The sequence below is a fragment of the Poeciliopsis prolifica genome, unplaced genomic scaffold, assembly GCF_027474105.1.
Source record: "Poeciliopsis prolifica strain line A6 unplaced genomic scaffold, Auburn_PproV2 SCAFFOLD010, whole genome shotgun sequence".
NCBI lineage: Eukaryota > Metazoa > Chordata > Actinopteri > Cyprinodontiformes > Poeciliidae > Poeciliopsis > Poeciliopsis prolifica.
In genome coordinates this window covers 8,390,703-8,407,751 of record NW_026562385.1, presented here as the reverse complement: position 1 = coordinate 8,407,751, position 17,049 = coordinate 8,390,703, and the positions used below count along the sequence as shown (strand labels likewise).

Genomic DNA, 17,049 nt, shown 5'->3' with positions numbered 1-17,049 from the left:
GCGGCCTCGACTCCCGGCCCCGGCGACATTCGCCGCATGTCTTCCCCTCTCTCTCCGTCAGCCTACTTTCAAAAAAATACGGGCTACTAGAGCCAACAAAAAAAATCCTCGGAGAAAAAAAAACCCCGCCGAACCATGGTTTCGTTCACGTCGAGTTCACGTACAGGGGCTCTTTTCCCCTCCTGCAGCTGCATCATATGAACTTCTTCCAGTTGTTTCCATTATAAGGATGTATGAATTTCAACATTTCTCCGTCTTGCCTACTACTAGCATGTGCTTGTTCTAATTAAAAGTTAGCGCTTTCTTCTTTGATTTCCAACTTTGACCTCCAGTGATTCACTTCCTGCTAAAGCGCCCCCCCTTGGTGGATGAAGAAAAAACCCGCACCAGGCTATGGGCCGCATGGTTCAAAACGTGAGGGAAAAGTAGCGGCTTATAGTCCGAGAAATATGGTAATAAATAGCCGTCTCTAAATTCAACAAGTGCATAAATTGAATGACACTGAACATCTTTTCAAAATTATGTAATTTGGCAGCACACAAAAACTGATTTGATTGGTAAAGTAATATTTAAGCACACCACTGTTACTTTTGACAGTCATAGACTCTAGGGAGCTACATAAAAAGCTATGTAGGGTTGGATTTGTCCCCCAGGCCTGAAGTTTGACACATACTTAGAATATACACACTTTCCCAAGGTGCTAGAACTGGTTTAAGAAAAAGCAGATCCCAACCTGAACCAATAAAGAGGAAAGTTTTTCCTCCTTTCTTAAACCTGACTGCACACGCTCCTGCTTGGCCACGCCATATGGAGCCAAGCAGCATCAAGTGTCATGCCTGCTCTGCACAATACACGCCCAGTTAACGCTACCTTTGCTCGCCGTCAGGCTCCAGAATATTCCATCTCTTCTTTCCGCTTCAGGTTATATCAAAACACCACCTCTTCATCCACAGGACGGGCAGAAGAGACATCTTCAGGGCATCTTTGCGTCCTCTCGTTCCCTCTCCCGATGAAGCCTCCCACTCGGCCCCCCTCTCCTGGACCGTAGGACCTGCTCGTTAATATTTAAAGGCGCCATTGTGTTTGTGTGTCAATGGGAGCCCATATTCTTTGACAGAAAAGTGGCGAGCCTGCTGTGGAGCTCCAACAGCAGGGCGGCAGGGACGCTGGGTGTGTGTGTGTGTGTGTGTGAGGACCGGGCATCATGTTCTAAAGAGATCTTTAACAACTTGAGCAAAAACACATCCTGACCAACCAGGTGACTCACTTAGAGGAAGGCTAAGAAATAAAGCAAACACTCCGACTTTCTAAAATGTTTCATGGACTTTATTGCCATCAATTATTCTCCTTATCTTACATGTTGTGTCCAGAATCTGCTCAACATTTTTTCCTCATCCTCTTCCATTCGCCGTAAGGTTTCATATATAAAATAGGAAGGCTAGCTACTCGTCTTTGCTGTATAGTTGTTATGCAGTTTGTTTTCTGTCCAGTCAGAAGCGGTTTTACTTCTTAACAATCTGGATGACGTCTTCGTGCTCCATGATGTGCGTTAGGCCCACCCTCTGAGGACTGTACTTGGTGCTGGTTCCCTGAAACGACGAGAGAGAGCGGAGTCTGAGTGAAAGGTGACCGCAAGGAGAAGAAAAAAAGACTCTGATTCTCAACAGATCTGGTAAAACACAGAAAGAGAGGAAGTGTGCAGGGGGTGAGAGGGTATTTGAGTGACTCATAAATGAAGCCTTCAAGAAAATCGTGCTTAAATATAATTTTATCAATCAAATCCAAACACTTTTCGTCCGTTTACTGTCGAATTATGTGAGTCAGTCCCTCCAGTTTGTTGTGGAAATTCTTACAAAATCCACACATACTGCAATTTTTTGCGCAAGCGAGAATTTGTGAGTTGAAGTGCTGACTCCCACCTGCAGGTGGCAGTATTTCATTCTGTTGCAGAATGAAATACCTTGTTTGGTGTCACATTACCATCCATTGATCAATGTGGCGAGTAACAAAAAGTCACATTTACCGTCGTACAGAAACACAAATATTTCTCAGTTGGCTCCACAAAATCAATAACATTTATTGGAAAAAGAGAAAAAAGTAAAGAGGACTTACCCACACCAAGGCATATTTGAACTGGCTGGCTAAGGTTCTGTGGATTCTGTGGCACTGCAGGTTACAAGATAAAAACACTTTTCTCACTACTTATTATAACACGTGAAAATGTTGAGGAAATATTTTGAGGGAAACTGCTGCCTTGAGGAAATATACACTGACCACATGCTCTACTGAAGCTCCTCTTCTCATGATGATGGCGTCACCAAAGTCTGGTCGCTCTAACGTGGAGGGGAAGCATAAGGAGGTTCGTTTAGAGATCTACAGTACATCCACAGCGAAGCAGAAGTCGTCTAAATCAACCGGAATACCTCCTCTTTTCTTTGTATAAATGCAAATAAGCGCCAAGTACTCCCACAACGTCTCCAGAAGGTAATCCAAATTCAGCTTCATTCCACAGCTGGGACAAAAACATGACGCCAGAGATGAGATTCAGAAACGTATCTGAACACATACGTCGATGGAAGAGAGGCGCCTGACCTGATGACGACGCTGTGAGGTCTGCGTGCCAGGCGGTCCACCTCCTCGATGGAGATCTGATCCACCTTATTGTACACCTGAGGGCACAGAAAAACATCAGGGAACTCGCGTCTCGCAGTCGCTTTCTAATTTCGAGCGAGGGAAGCTGCGGCGTACGTAAAGGCACGGCATGTAAACTCTGTTCCCGACGATGACGTCGATGAACTCGTCTGGCGTGCAGTCCTCCCTGAAGAGCACTTCCGCGTTAAAGATCTCTGAAACGGGAGGTTAAGGACGTAAGCCGGGCGAAGAGGATGAAGTGAGTTCGGACGTTTGAGAACGCGTCGCACGGCTTTTGTTTTCTGCTCGCCGTCTCTCGAAGGATACTGTACTCGTGGAGAATGAGCTGGACGAGCTTCTCCGAGCACTGAGTGAGCGGAACGGTGGAGTTATAAGAGAGGCCGCCACCTTTCTTCGGCTGCAAGGAGAGAGAGAGAGAAAAGAACATTTTTTATCTGGCGACACAAAACTAACACAATCAATTGGTTCTACAAGTTTTTATTTTTCCCAACTTTGCAGGAATTTTAGTCCTTTAAATTCTTGTAAATACAACATACGACAGTTCCTCATGAATCTATGGCTGCTGTTTCTACAGTGGGCAAGATTTTAATGTAAAATCAAAAAGCGCAAGGATGGAAGGAGAACCTCCATCCTTGGAGGATTGGAAGATGTCGACAGATGTTTCACGTCTGTGTTTGTCGTCTTAGACCAAATTGTTCAAATGGCTTCATTAAGCTGAATGGGTCAGTTAACTAAACGGACTCAACAATTTTGCTAATTAATCCAAAACAGCAGATCAGCCTGTTTTCATCTCAAAAGCGAAATAACTTGATCTGAGTAAATGGAAGTGGTACCTTGAAATAAATATTTGGCTTCGTTCTGTTCAGTCTGATGCCCACTGACTCCAGCTCCTTTTCTAAGAGTTCTCTGCAAAACAAGCAACACAAAGTCAGTGATGACGGCCTTCCACCCTTTAGGCCTTTTTACACACACATACACACACACACACCTACCTCTGAACTTCTCCTTTTGTGGCGTCCAGCATCATGATGACGACGTCTGCTGTCCTGGCGACGGCGATGACTTGTCGGCCTCGACCCTTTCCTGCGACAAAGTTACCCGTCAGTACAACATCTCTGACAAAAATCTGATAACTAATAAACAATAATGGCATCTAGTTCGGTTGAGTTTCTTAACTCAATATTTCTTTCTGATTTGAATCTTTTTCTGATTCACTGTGAAACTTATTGCACCTTGAGCGGCTCCCTCTATGATTCCTGGCAGGTCGAGCAGCTGGATGTTGGCGCCTTTGTACTGAAGAGCAACAATTAACAGCAGAAGACAAGAAAGCGAAGTGACACTTTGTAACTTTTATCAATTCCACCATTTAAAAAAGAAGGGGACGTTTCCTGGGGGTTACCTCGATGACCCCCGGTATACAGGTGAGGGTGGTGAACTCGTAGGACGCAGCTTCGCTCTCTGTCGACGTCATCAAGCTGAGGAAGGTGGACTGCCCAGAGAAGATCAATGTTAACATTTTAGGGATTAAAAAGAAATAATAAATCTTCAAATGCATCTCTCATTGCCTGTAACTCCATAACTTGTGACTGATGACAATTTTGATGCCAGGATGAATGATATTAGAAAGATCCCTGCTGCCAAAAGCATCTAAAACTGCTCCCAACCCGGGTTACGACCACCTACCTTACCGACTGAAGGGAACCCGATGAGCGCAACACGAGCATCTCCCGATTTCATGACATCGAAGCCCTCGCCTTTGGCCCCTGCCGATTTGGAGGGCTCCAGGAGCTGAGCTCTGTATTTGGCTAGCTTGGCCTTTAGCAAACCCAGATGGTACTCTGTGGCTGCAGAGATGAAAGGAATAAAAGGCATTTAGTAAAATACAACTCGTACTCACGCGAAGCTCGTACTCACTGTGCGACGAGATTGACGGTTTACACCGGATTCAGTGGAAGTGCTTTGAAATGCAACTCAAAATAATAAAATGAGAATTTTGCAAATGTTTATTGTTGGAGGCTGGATAGAGAAGCACGTTAACGGAACGGCTTCTAACTTTGCCTTTTAAACGTGATTGTTACATAAAAACAAAAATATAAATACAAATTTTATGCAGAATTGTTAAACGAGGCCATGATCTGGCCTTTGCAATCCTGTTGAATCCTGATGATTTGAAGAACACACACATACACACACATGCACACAGCAGAAACAGTTTCTAGAGCAAATATCTTTGCAAACTTACAAGTTATAGAGGTTTGCTTTAAGTAAAGCATTTCTTAGTATTGATGACAATTGATGTTCAATTGGGAAATTATTTCACTTACAACAAGACATGTTTCCCATGTTATAAGTAAATTTATCTCCCAATAGAACTAGTACTTTTTCATCAATACTCAGTAATTATTTAATTGAAACAAGCCTCCATCTCTTCCTGAAAAGTTACTTGTAAGTCAGTTTTGACTTTGACATTTGTACTACAAACTAGACCAAAACTACTTGGCAAGATTCCGTGTTTTTGCAATTCATGTATAATACTGAAACTCATAGATAAAATGACATTAGTTGAGCTAAATCTGATAAATGTCTTCCTCCCACAGCCCAAGGCAGTAGCTGTCAGGTTGATTGATGTGTCTCAATTAACCAAACCTGGCATCCCTCCACTAACATTAACATTAACATCAAGTCATGATCCTAAGCAGACATGTAAGGCATATTTTAGCTTTCCGGAAAGCTGTCGGTCCTCATTAGCACGGTGCTCTTGCAGTTCCTAGACAGAAACCTCAAGCTGCAGGCTGCAGCTGGCTCTAAGTTCGTCTGTTGTGCGGCTAGCAGCTAGCAGCCCAGCTAACCCCTCTGGAAGCTTCTGTTACCTTTGTTTTTTTGTGTCCGAGAAATTTCTTTCTCTATTTCCGAGATTTTCTCCAAAATACCCATAGTAGCAGTCCAGGGGTTGTGCAGCCAATCTGTCGGGGAGAGGGAAAAAAATAAAAAAAATCACAAGAGAAACGTGTCAACTTTGCTAGCCAGCCGGGGCTAACTACAAACCGCTAACAGCTGAGAAACAGCATTACAAGCACTTCCTCAGGCGGGTGTAAACGTAAACAAACATGTGACTAGAAAAAACAACAACACATTGCCAGTGATTTGCAAAGTTAAACTAAAGGAGGAATTTACTTTAACAGAGGGTTTACTCAGCAGCATGAACACTCTGCTGGCTGGTGGGGTGAGGAGCAAAGTTCCACCATCAAAATGTGTCCCCGACCTGTCAAGTCATTGCGCCTCTACACTGAGGTTTACGGCGACGTACAACATCCTAATGGTGCGTTTATGTACACCTCGTATACTCGATTATTTTTATTTAAATAGATCTAAAATAAGTCACTAAATTTTCTGAGAAAAACAAGTATTATTATCAAATACAATCAGTGTCGCTTTTATTTAAGTAACTTTTTTAAAGCATGAGGCATACAATAATGTTATATATATACATATATAATAAAACTGTAGTGAGTTCAGAAATACATGTAACTTGTTTCTTTTAAGTAACTTTAAAAAATGACCAACTCTACATTTTTGTTTGAATGCACCGTCAAGTTAAAAAAAAAAGAAAGCGGCCGTAAAAAGTCGTGTATACGCGCATCTGGTGGGTAAACTCATTTTGTTGGGGGACCCCTTACTCGACACAACACCAGGAAACAGTTCCGTTCTCGTAAAAAGTCCGGTAGAAACAATAAAATTCGCGATTACGACACTTGACCCCTTCATACATTACACGGCTTAACCGTAACAATGTGCTCATCGCGCAGATAAAACTAGCACCCGGCGATGTCTCCAGTCGTGACTGCCTTAGTTTCGTCCAGCAGTCGTTCTTGTTATTCATCGACCCGGCAGGTCTGTCTGAAGTCTTAACCGACGCAAACATGGCAGAGGAGCCAGCAGGCAGAGGAGCGTCATCCGCCAGTCCGCCTGGGTTTGGAGGTTTTCCCTTCCCGGTACCGCAGCAGGACGGCTCCGGGAAAGGACATGAGCAAAGTGGGGAGGTAAAAAAGAAGCCGTGTCGAGCCTGTACGGACTTTAAGTCCTGGATGAAACTGCAGAAGCAGCAGAGCACAGCAGCTACTGCACAGGTGGGTAAAAGCCTGTAGGTGGGGGTTTCAGTTTTGAGTGGAGTTGTCTTGGGAGAAATGCACCGATATTAGTGACATTAGCTCAGTATTGCAGGACTTTACTAAACTTTACTTTTCCTGCTGAAGAGTCGTACCCCCAGCCCATACTGCCACTACCTCTCTTATCACGAGTTGTTGACCTCAGAGCATCGCTTCACCCGCTGATAATTTCTGCTCAGTGACTTATCTGGGTTTCACTGTCTCTCTCCTTCTGCAGCAGAAGCATGGTCCAGAAACAGAGCACCCAGATCCTCAGTGCCCACTGGACAGAGAGGAGTTGGGACGGAGCACATGGTCGTTCCTGCACACCATGGCGGCGTACTACCCCGACCGTCCGTCTTCCACCCAGCAACAAGACATGGGGCAGTTAATTAACCTCTTCTCCAAGTTCTACCCCTGTGAAGAGTGTGCAGAAGATCTCAGGAGCAGGTCAGAGCACGATGCACAGGGGAATTTACATGCTCTCATCATGGGCAAGAATAGAATCTGAATCAGATATTCTTGCTAGTAAAGCTTCAATGAAGAATGTTGGGTACATAGTCTCAAATTTGTGTGTTTACTCTCATGCAGTCTGGATTTCACAATTCGACTCGTTGCAAGTTGCAGAGAAACCACAAACGTCTTGTCATCTCCAAGATTATGGCAAAACCTCATCTGGATTTTTAACTTTGCTCTTGGCATGACTGGTTCGTTTAAAGGGGAATTATGTGAAATAGCTTTGAGCCTCACATCACATTATGAAGTCAAAAACATACCTGGATGATTTCTTTAAGGCATGTTAGAGAAATCTTTTCTTCTCCCGTGGCAACCATTCGGCTGGGGCTCCAGCAGCCGACTCCTCTAGACTAGCCAGCAGCAATTAGCAAACGCCTGGTGAAACTACGCATCCGCCGAGTCAACTACGTCTCAGTGAAACGCTGGTTAAAAGCGTTGCTAAAGGGTTAATAGAGGAGCCACTTTGTGACGACTTCCTGAAGGTGGAGTTTCAGAAAGAGCAGGAGTTTTTTTTAAAGAGACAGAGGCTCAATTTCAAGCAATTTCAAGTTGCAAAGTCAAATTTCTTTTCAGTCGTCTTAGTTACATGTGTAGCATTTTTTCATAACAACTGAAGTCAACACAGTTACTTGATTGGGCTATAAAACATCTCCCTGGGGGTAGAAGACAGATAATGCTGCCTCTTTAAACGAGTTTGCGTTGAGGTCATCCCAGGAGCTTAATGTTTACCTTCCTTATCCGTTCTTAAAGCCAGTTTAGCTGTATTTGGCCGGGATCATTGAACATCACATCCATCGACACACTCGGCGATGTCATGACGTCCATCACGAGAGCATAAAGTGCGCAGTCAGTGACGACTCTAATCAAACCCCCCGTTTCCTCCCCGCAGGCTGAAGAGCAATCGTCCGGATACGAGCAGCCGCCACGCTCTCTCCCAGTGGCTCTGCCGCCTTCACAACCAGGTCAACGTTCGGCTGGGGAAGCCCGAGTTCGACTGCTCGCTGGTGGACGAGAGGTGGAGAGACGGCTGGAAGGACGGCTCCTGTGACTGAGTGTGTGTGAGGCAGACGAACCTGAGGACAGGACCTGCAAAGACGCTAATATGAAGGAGCAGTGAATGACCAATTCTACACCTTTTGTTGTTTTGTGTTTAGTTTGTGTGACAAGTGTAATTCTAAAATAAAAAAAATAAAAAAACAATAAAAGACATGTAAAATAAAAAAAATAAAAAAACAATAAAAGACATGTTTCATTTTTTTTTGTAAAAGTATCAAATTATACATTTGATATAATGTATAATCCATTCTTCTCCTCTGTGACGGCGGCGTCTGAATGCTTTACTTGGAAGAACACGGCTTGGATTCGTTTAGGTTGGCTGACTGGGAAAGTTATGAACAGTCAGTATCTTACCTCCAGGTCGATTGAAGAGAAAACAGAAAGTCTACTGGACGAACCCTTTGGTACCAAAAGCCTCATAAAGCTTCCCTGTTCCCTCACATCCCAACTTGGAGAACTTTCTCCTTAACCAAGGAATAATTGTTGGGACATGCGTCTGGTATTAATTAATATACTAACTACAGAATCATACTTTTTAAATAAAAAAAAATAAATCAAAACAATTGTTTAAAGCTACACTAATTTAAACACAAATGAATACATTTACATCTGGCAGCTCTCCCTCTCCCCCCCCTCTCTCTCTCTCTCTCCTGTCTTTGGGTCCTGCTCGTCCCCGCGCCACTGGGAGCGCGCAGGACCCGTCCCTTCAGCACCGCTTCCATCCATCCTGACGCGGAGCCGGGTGATCGTGGAGCCGCACAGAGCACACGCACCGAGAGAGAGAGAGGAAGAGGAAGAGAGAGAGCCAGAAGATGGACGGAGTGGGATCGTTCGGAGCGGGCCGAACCGGGACCGCCGTGGACCCGATCGCGTTCGCCAAGCAGCCGCAGACCATCCTGAGAGCGCTCTCCTGGGTGAGAGATGTTCCGTTTGCGCACTGCATGTCAGCCTGCGTTTAGTGCGGATAGAAACGTAAAAAGAAATGAATTGCTGTGTGCGTGTGAGTGCGTGTGTGTTCGAGAAATGCGGTGCAGGGTGTTACCAGGCCCGCTGTTTGGCTGACAGCGTCCTCAGCCGCTTCCACTACAAATGTTTTCCGGGGTACAAACTGACCTATTGTTGCCCGGTGTTGTTTATTTCCAGGTTCCACCTCACCGGGCACCGCTTCAGAAACGCGCGCGCGCGCGCGCACACACACACACACACACACCACACACACACACACACACACACACACACACACACACACACACACACACACACACACACACGCACGCACGCACACACGCACGCACAGCAGATCGGACCAGAGAATCAGACATTCAGGCTGATTATCCATCAAATTAACCAAATTACTCAGATGTTATTATTTCTGGATTCTCTCATGGTTTGGTCCATTATTTGTTTATTATAATTATTGTTATTATTATTATTATTTGCGATGTAATGTCCAGCTGATGGTTTCACTGATTTACCCTCCACGGCGGTGGTTCGCCATCTCACCTGTGATTGGTCCGCCAGCATCGTTACGCACGCAGGGACCACGGAGGCGCGTCGTGGTGTGACGTTCGGGTTCCGCGAAGGAAGCGGGTCTTGAGCGGCGTGGGGGTTTGTGGGAACAATGCGGTGCGTTTTCGTTGTCTCGCGTCTGCTGACGACACGGTGTCGAGTGTGTTCGTGTTTGTACGGATGGAGCAGGACGTTTAGGTTTAAGAGCAGCAAACCCGTAGATACTTTTCAGCAGATACGCTGAAGGTCAGTCAAGATAGAAACGTAATGAATCCAGGGCCTGCAAAAGGCTGACTGGAGCCCCGGGCAGAATTTAATTTGGGGGGTCCACCAAAGATTTTTGTGTTGTGTTTATAGTTGGTTTAAAATGAACAATTTGCCAAAATATATATATATATATATATATATATATATATATATATATATATATATATATATATATATATATATATATATATATATATTTGTGATTTTATTTGTTTTATTATTATGATTATTTATTTTTTGTCCATGTCTACAAAGGCTTTACCGCTTTTTGAGCGACAGTAGCTTATTTTGTTGGACAGGTTCCGTTTAAGTATTTTTTTTTTTTGGTAAAAAAAAAATAATTTGATGAATTCATAATTTAGCAAGAGGAATGCATTTTCACATTGTTCCATGTTTGTTCGGGTAGTTTTGGGTTTTTTTATTCAATTCCTCGATAAAAAAAATCCCCACTCAATAATTACTTTTTGGCTTCTACTCTGGTTATGTTTGTATAATATATAAAATTCTTTAAAAAGAAAGAAGCAAAAACAGAATAAATCTGTTTCGTTTTTTTATTTTTTAAATCATTTTTATGTTTGTTGCTTTGTAAAATATATGAAAGCTTTTCTAAAGAAAAAAATTAAGATAATAATTAAGCGAGAAAGGACGGGAAACCTGAGGAAACCGAGGTCTTGAACTTCCAAAGATGCACCGCGGTGACGCTGAACGCCGCTTCGTCCCACTGATTCACCCAAAGCTCCTATCTGCTCAGATTACGTCCGCTCATGTGATTAGGTTAGAATGTGGGCCCGACATTATCCCATTGTGTGTCCTTTCTTCATCATATGACCCAGACCCCCCTGGTATGAGTGCATTTTTCTCTCTGTGTTGGTGTGTCACATGGCCTTATTAAGCTGAAGACTGCTGGTCTGCTGATGCATGTTGGAGTTTAGGTCCTGAACAAAGCGAAGAGGCTGGAGGAGGAAAAAGGCGCCTCATGGTAAAAGCCTTAACTCAACAACTCGCTGGCAGCGGCCGCAGCAGCCGATGGCACACTTCTGTTTCGGTGTTTGGTTTTCCTGTAGAGGAAGTGAAGCGTCCTCATCTTCAGTCAGTCAGAGAAGAAGAAGAACAACAACAAAAAAGCCCAAGCAGAAATTAGGCCAATGCCAAAGAGGGGCTTTTAGAGCACGATGCCTTCAATGTGGCTGAAAAAAACCCCAAAAGAATGTTTTTAAGCATGACATGATTTTTTTCATACAATCTGCATGTTTAACTCATCCAACCCCTGTTCTACAGATATTCTCCCTGGTGGTCTTCGCCTCCATCGTGAACGAGGGTTACGTCAACCTGGGCAGCGAGCGCCTCCACTGTGTCTTCAACAGGAACGGTGACGCCTGCAACTACGGCGTGTTTGTGGGCCTGGTGGGCCTGCTGGCCTGCTCCTTCTTCTTCCTACTCGACTACAAGTTCTCCTCCATCAGCTCGGTCAAAGACAGGAAGAAGGCTGTGATGCTGGAGATCGGCTTCTCGGGTGAGAAGAAGTCAAATCGGACGTTACGGTTCACCACCAGATCAAAGCCGTGCTGAACGTTGACAGCTCTGTTTCCGGTGGAAGACAAATACTGCCTATAGAAGAAGAAAACCTGCTAGAGTTAGCAAAGTATTTGAGACTATGGCAGAGATTCACCCTCACATTCATGTCTTTCGATGGCCCAGTCAAAGTCCAGACCAAAGTCCAATTGAGAATCTGTGGTAAGACATTAAAATTGGAGGTTGAGTTATTTTGCAAAGAAGAATGGACAGAAAAATGCAAAAGCCAGTAAAGACCCCAGAAATTATAACCCATGTATCATTTTTCAGTTTCACAAACAAACGTTACCTGGGTTTGTTACATAAGGCAGGAATAATAAACATTTATGTTTGTAGTTGTAGTGCAACTAAATAATAAGAGTTTCAAGAGATATTAATCCCTCCTAATGGAGTGTAAAAGACAGTAATAAGTGTTGCTTTTCTCTGAAAACAGTGGTGAGCATTATACAAATTCAATGAGAATTTATGGAACCTCTCCGAAGCTGCAACATCATGTAAAACATCACATTTGGGAGAAATGAAACCATCATCTGGTTGCGTCCGTTAGAGAAATGAGAGCTTTTTTAATTCCAAAAATATTTATTCTCAATTCAAGGAAGCAGGAAACGAGAAATGATGGACCACAGGTCGTTCCTGTCAGGAGAATCAAACGAGTTTCCTTGGAAGTAACATTTCTTTGTTCTGCTGGTTTTCTGCAGGTTTTTGGACCTTTCTGTACTTTGTAAGTTTCTGCTTCCTAGCCAATCAGTGGTCTCGGACCAAAATCGACGATCTGCCTCTCAACCAGGGAGCAGATGCAGCACGAGCAGCAATCGCCTTCTCCTTCTTCTCCATAATCACATGGGTAAGGCTAAGGCTAGGAAACCACGCACGCACCGGAAGAAAACGCCAAAAAAATGCTTTTGAAATTGATCAAATGGGCTCTATAAACAGGGTTTGGAGCAGTGCTGACTGTTTCCTGACCGATATCACGTCTTCAAGTCCTTGTACAAGCAAAGCAAGAAAAATCGGAAGTGTTGGCCAACAGATGCTGCTCCTTTCCACTGATTCTATTCGTGGTGCTGATCGACAAGATCTCAAGTCTTGGAAAGGAGGGAGCCTGGTTTGGCTTTTTGTAGATGATGTGGTCCTGCTGGACAACACGTATGACAGGACAGTAACACTTATTATGTCTTAATAAGACATATCATTTCAAAGGAACTGCAAGGTACTCTCTCTGGAAAAAAACAACCTGGAAAACAGAAGACACCAGTTTGCTTATGTTTCGTATTCGGCATGATTTAGCTCAGCCAGGCGTGTTTAATGGATTTTCTGAAATCCTGGCCATTGATTGTGATGAGCTCACTCTGACTGTGCAGCGTCTTGAATAATTTACTTTATTGTGATGCCCTTTGCAGGCTGGCCTGACAGTGCGCGCAGTCCAGAAGTATCTTCTGGGTACAGACATGACCCTGTTCGCCACTGAGCACATGGACGGCGCCGCGCCCACCCAGCCGTACCCGTCCAACTCGCCAGGCGGCGGCCCGACAGAGACCACAGAGGCCTACCAGAGCCCGCCCTTCACCGAGAACAGCACGGCCCCCACATACCAGGTTCCCATTTACTAGGACAGACGGACGTGACGGTGGGAGGATTGCAGAGGAAGGGGGTGGGGGAAATAGCTTTCTGTGATTTTTGTGTCAAGTGAAGCTGTTTTATGAGTTGATCCGGGGCGCAGTTTTCAGTCGCTGTTAGAAAAAAGCAAAAAAAAAAAAGATAATAGTCAGGCGTCTGCTTCTTTGTTTCCTCCTCTCGTTTCCTGCCCCCTCCTGAACATTCCAGCTCTATCTGCCTTTTTTTCTAGACCTGCAGAAAGGACTTTCCTCCTGCATCGACGCAGATGAGTCGAAATCAAAACCAGAGGAGGGAAAGCAGAAGCGTTTCAAAAACGCTGTTTTGTCGAAGGAAGAGATGAAGTTCCACCGCAACAAAGCTGTCTTAAAGGCGCTCTCTTGCAGCACCTTGATCTTTCATTCCTTCAGGTGTCCCCCCCACCCTTTTTTTGTGCAAAAAAACAAGAGCATTCCCTTTTTTTTTTTTTGCAAAAAAGAAAAAGGGAATGCTCTTGTTTTCTTTCTTTTACCATCTTTTTTTTTTGAGCTGCACTGATAACTCCTCCTGAGCTCCCAGCTGGTGATCATCTGCACTGAATCTGTACGTTTCTAGATGTAGAGGTCATCTAAGTGCCATATTGTTCGGAAAGTGACTTATTTTTCGTTGGCTTTCCTCATGCTGCACACGACGGCAATGTTTGGTGACCGAGTGCAATATCTCGTATTCTCATGTACTGTGGAGTAGGCGCACACTGTACTGTACTGGAGGTAGAGAGGTCATAATCAGGGCAGGTCAACTTTAGGTTCTGTCTCAAATAACATGCTTCTGAATTTCCTGTGACATCCTTACATACTGGAAAGGTTCTGATACAAACGTGCATAACAAATGAGCAGCTCTCAAAATCGAAATGATCATTCCCAGAATTAGGGTCTTTCTAGGAATCATCAAAGGTGAAATTGCAATGGAGAATATTTCTTCTCTGCTTTGTCCCTGTAGGTGAATTGTGAGACTTTATTTTATTCCTGTAGGCAGTTCAGTTTGATTACAACAATAACTCAATTCACAAATGCAGTTTTTTTACTTTTCTGCAGAGCCAAGCAAAATCTGAATCAGGCCTTGGGCAGAATTTTCTCTAGGGGAACCCTCAGGTTTTTTTGTTTGTTATAGATTCACTTCTTATTTAATTAGTGAACCAATTATAAATTATTTTTACTTTGTGATACATTGTGCTTTGGATGACCAGCACATTACCTACTTTGAATTGTTTCTTATAGACATTTCTGGTTAAGTTCTCATTTGTATCATTTTCATCAATTTAATATTCATTGATTTTGTTCATATTTTCACATACAGTGATGAAACGATAAAACTATAAACATCTGACATTTACACACAGCTGTCCAATACCTCAATTTTTCACATTTAAACAAAGATCATGACATAATCCTCTAAAAAAAATTACTTGAAAGACCTACAGATATGCTATATGTTGAAGGAAAAACCAAAAGCTGCAACAACATGGATGAAAAAAAAAAAGACAGAAGAAGAGACACTTTGCTGAAGCAACTTTTGTGTCTGTTTCTGCCTTCGGAGTTTGTGAGCACAAAGTGTCATAATCCATCCGCAGTGGATGTGAATGTAAACGAGGTGTGTGATATGAGACAGCATCCTATGGTATGAGTGTAAGACGAGGTGCGAAGGGGTTTTCTGGAGAAATTGGGCCTTTTAATGTTTCCATTTATTTTCTTTAAAGCTTCCAAACTGTCCTGTGTTGCTACCGCTCTGTTAGTGTCAGTAGCATTTTCTTTAGAGGTCAGAATGCAGGTGAGTCTTTATTAACGTCGGGTCAAGTCTCAGGCAAAAGAAAGAAGGATGAATCTAAAGTCGATGTCCGATCCGTCAATCCTCCAATTAGATCTGAGTGGGTTAATTGTGACATGTCTCGATGTCGGGAGTATGTGGGTCACCGTTTACTCCGATGTATATGGTACCAACACACACACACACACAAACACACACACACACACACACATTTATCGATCTGTCATTGTGATGAGGGGTTCACATGAGAGCAACTGAGCGCGTGCACACAGAGATCAGCATGCAGGAGAATCACTGATGTTTTCAAATAAACCTTTTGTTTTTCCTCCACATGTTTTTTTGTGACAGTTTTGTCTTGTTCTAACTTGGATCGTTTATAATTTTTCCTAAATTGTACTGAAGTTATCCCAAGTCCAAAGCATGAAGTCGAGCGCTTTGTTAGTTTTCAATAAGCGGCACCAAATGTGAAGGTGGTCTTAAAAAAAGCTTAAACTTCTTGTAAAGAGTTTATTGAATATAGAAACTGAAGTCATTTTTAAGTTGGCTCCCAGGTGTATTGCAGAGCTTTGCCAGCAGAAAATGTAGAGTTAGAAAATCTGCCCCAACTCCAAAAAAGAGCAAAACTCTGGCTCATGTAATTTACACATAAAGCTGAATGAGTGTTTAAATGTGTAAAACACTTTCAGGTCGCTGATACTTCTGCATCAGCAGGTTGCGAGAATTTGAAAGCTGAGTGGAAAAAAAAAACGCAAACAAATTTAAATGTCCATTCTGGATTAAAAAACAAACCCAACTTGTCCTTCAGTTGAATATTTTCTTTTTTTATGAGTCTGTTTGGCCCAATTCAATGGATTTAAACTTTAAAAAGTAAGGTGAAGGCATTTCCACATGTTTGTCTTTATGATCACTCTCAACAGAAACCCACTTATGACGTGTTGGTGGGAAATGATCATAATAATAATAAAGAGGGAGAGAAAAAAAAAGCATAACTGTTTTCGCTGTAAGTCCCTCTTGGGTTAATGTGATGAATTTGGGTTGCTGTCAGGTCAGGATGTTTTATCGTTCTCAGTGCTTCAGTCTCTCATTCAGTTAGTGTGGTAGATGATGATGATTATTAATAATTATAATAATAATAATGGTACAAGCATTCTCTGTGTTTTGTGCTCTGCCCTATGTACACTACTGTGTTATTGGTTGATTGTAAAAAAAAGTTAAAAAGTATTTTAAAAAATCAAAATAAAGTAAAAAAAAAAACAAAAAAAAAAACCTCAGTATGTTCATGAAGTTAATGGTACTCTTGTGTGATGCTGTCCAGGGTCCGGTTTGTCCTGTGCTACTGAAAATAAGAAAATATTATCAATAAGAGTTATTACCAAGACTGCACTCCTTTTTGCAAAGACTTTGTGGGGAACTCGTTGAACAGGGCCGACGTTGATGTTTTACGCCATCGTTCTGTTGTTTTGTGAAGCTGAAGTGATGAAGAGGCCGTTAGATGTAGTTCAGCCGGCGCCGTCGGTGGTACCAGAACAGTACATTGCATGGATTTCACAACACACCCTTCCATACCGCCCCTCGCCTTTAAAATAAACCTAGAAATAATACTGACACTGACTGACAAAAGCGGACGTTGGTTTTTGTAGCCCTTTAACATGTTTCTAAGTCGTTTCCTCCTGTTCTGAAGCTGTATGGCCTCTTCAGTGTAATCTCGCTGTGTACAGAGATGTGTGTCACTGTCTGTTACCTGGACTGCAGTCTGACCATCACGCCAATAAAAGACAAAAATGGCTTTTGGGCTGCCTGTGTCTGTCGTTATTTCAGCGCGATCCGGCGGCTGCACTCAGAGGATGTGAAGTTCAGCAGCAGACAGACATTCTGTCATGTTTTAATTGGATGTAATTAGGACACTTTATTTTGTTGT

General features: G+C 43.1%; 4 protein-coding genes across 6 annotated transcripts in view; 3 read left to right on the top strand and 1 right to left on the bottom strand.

Annotated features, from left to right (window-relative positions):
* Nucleotides 1-17,049, top strand: part of LOC129363100 (protein shisa-8) — a 281,634-nt gene that overhangs the window by 217,562 nt on the left and 47,023 nt on the right. The gene's annotated exons all lie outside the window — the stretch shown is intronic.
* On the bottom strand, nucleotides 1,312-5,927 carry drg2 (developmentally regulated GTP binding protein 2). The gene is made up of 14 exons (XM_055034955.1): nucleotides 5,827-5,927; nucleotides 5,523-5,615; nucleotides 4,336-4,496; nucleotides 4,052-4,141; nucleotides 3,885-3,945; nucleotides 3,645-3,735; nucleotides 3,486-3,558; nucleotides 2,959-3,049; nucleotides 2,749-2,846; nucleotides 2,593-2,669; nucleotides 2,424-2,512; nucleotides 2,275-2,333; nucleotides 2,113-2,166; nucleotides 1,312-1,589 (listed from the first exon to the last, which is right to left on the bottom strand). Exons 2-14 carry the CDS (start codon nucleotides 5,584-5,586, stop codon nucleotides 1,503-1,505), a joined length of 1,095 nt encoding a protein of 364 aa, XP_054890930.1. The 5' UTR covers nucleotides 5,587-5,615; nucleotides 5,827-5,927; the 3' UTR covers nucleotides 1,312-1,502.
* On the top strand, nucleotides 6,381-8,528 carry gfer (growth factor, augmenter of liver regeneration (ERV1 homolog, S. cerevisiae)). The gene is made up of 3 exons (XM_055034967.1): nucleotides 6,381-6,779; nucleotides 7,036-7,247; nucleotides 8,203-8,528. The coding sequence occupies exons 1-3, from the start codon at nucleotides 6,573-6,575 to the stop codon at nucleotides 8,363-8,365; spliced, it is 582 nt and encodes a 193-aa protein (XP_054890942.1). The 5' UTR covers nucleotides 6,381-6,572; the 3' UTR covers nucleotides 8,366-8,528.
* syngr3a (synaptogyrin 3a) lies at nucleotides 9,047-16,917 on the top strand. 3 transcript variants are annotated; one of them, XM_055034964.1, is made up of 5 exons: nucleotides 9,047-9,283; nucleotides 11,424-11,658; nucleotides 12,416-12,561; nucleotides 13,115-13,309; nucleotides 13,561-16,917. In XM_055034964.1, exons 1-5 carry the CDS (start codon nucleotides 9,182-9,184, stop codon nucleotides 13,669-13,671), a joined length of 789 nt encoding a protein of 262 aa, XP_054890939.1. In that variant the 5' UTR covers nucleotides 9,047-9,181; the 3' UTR covers nucleotides 13,672-16,917. The 3 variants fall into 3 exon arrangements, with proteins under 3 accessions (XP_054890939.1, XP_054890940.1, XP_054890938.1); XM_055034965.1 differs by having other exon boundaries at nucleotides 13,115-13,672; XM_055034963.1 differs by lacking the exons at nucleotides 13,115-13,309; nucleotides 13,561-16,917 and having other exon boundaries at nucleotides 12,416-13,106.

What these genes read in the sequence shown, in the direction of transcription:
- drg2 (XM_055034955.1), bottom strand. Translation starts at nt 5,586, where the DNA reads ATGGGTATTTTGGAGAAAATCTCGGAAATAGAGAAAGAAATTTCTCGG. An exon ending in AGCCAAATATTTATTTCAAG is followed by an intron (nt 3,050 to 3,485) that starts GTACCACTTCCA and finishes CTCTCCTTGCAG; the next exon opens with CCGAAGAAAGGTGGCGGCCT. An exon ending in CCTCACAGCGTCGTCATCAG is followed by an intron (nt 2,513 to 2,592) that starts GTCAGGCGCCTC and finishes TTTTTGTCCCAG; the next exon opens with CTGTGGAATGAAGCTGAATT.
- gfer (XM_055034967.1), top strand. Translation starts at nt 6,573, where the DNA reads ATGGCAGAGGAGCCAGCAGGCAGAGGAGCGTCATCCGCCAGTCCGCCT. An exon ending in GCACAGCAGCTACTGCACAG is followed by an intron (nt 6,780 to 7,035) that starts GTGGGTAAAAGC and finishes CTCCTTCTGCAG; the next exon opens with CAGAAGCATGGTCCAGAAAC. An exon ending in GCAGAAGATCTCAGGAGCAG is followed by an intron (nt 7,248 to 8,202) that starts GTCAGAGCACGA and finishes TCCTCCCCGCAG; the next exon opens with GCTGAAGAGCAATCGTCCGG.
- syngr3a (XM_055034963.1), top strand. Translation starts at nt 9,182, where the DNA reads ATGGACGGAGTGGGATCGTTCGGAGCGGGCCGAACCGGGACCGCCGTG. An exon ending in TCCTGAGAGCGCTCTCCTGG is followed by an intron (nt 9,284 to 11,423) that starts GTGAGAGATGTT and finishes CCTGTTCTACAG; the next exon opens with ATATTCTCCCTGGTGGTCTT. An exon ending in GCTGGAGATCGGCTTCTCGG is followed by an intron (nt 11,659 to 12,415) that starts GTGAGAAGAAGT and finishes GGTTTTCTGCAG; the next exon opens with GTTTTTGGACCTTTCTGTAC.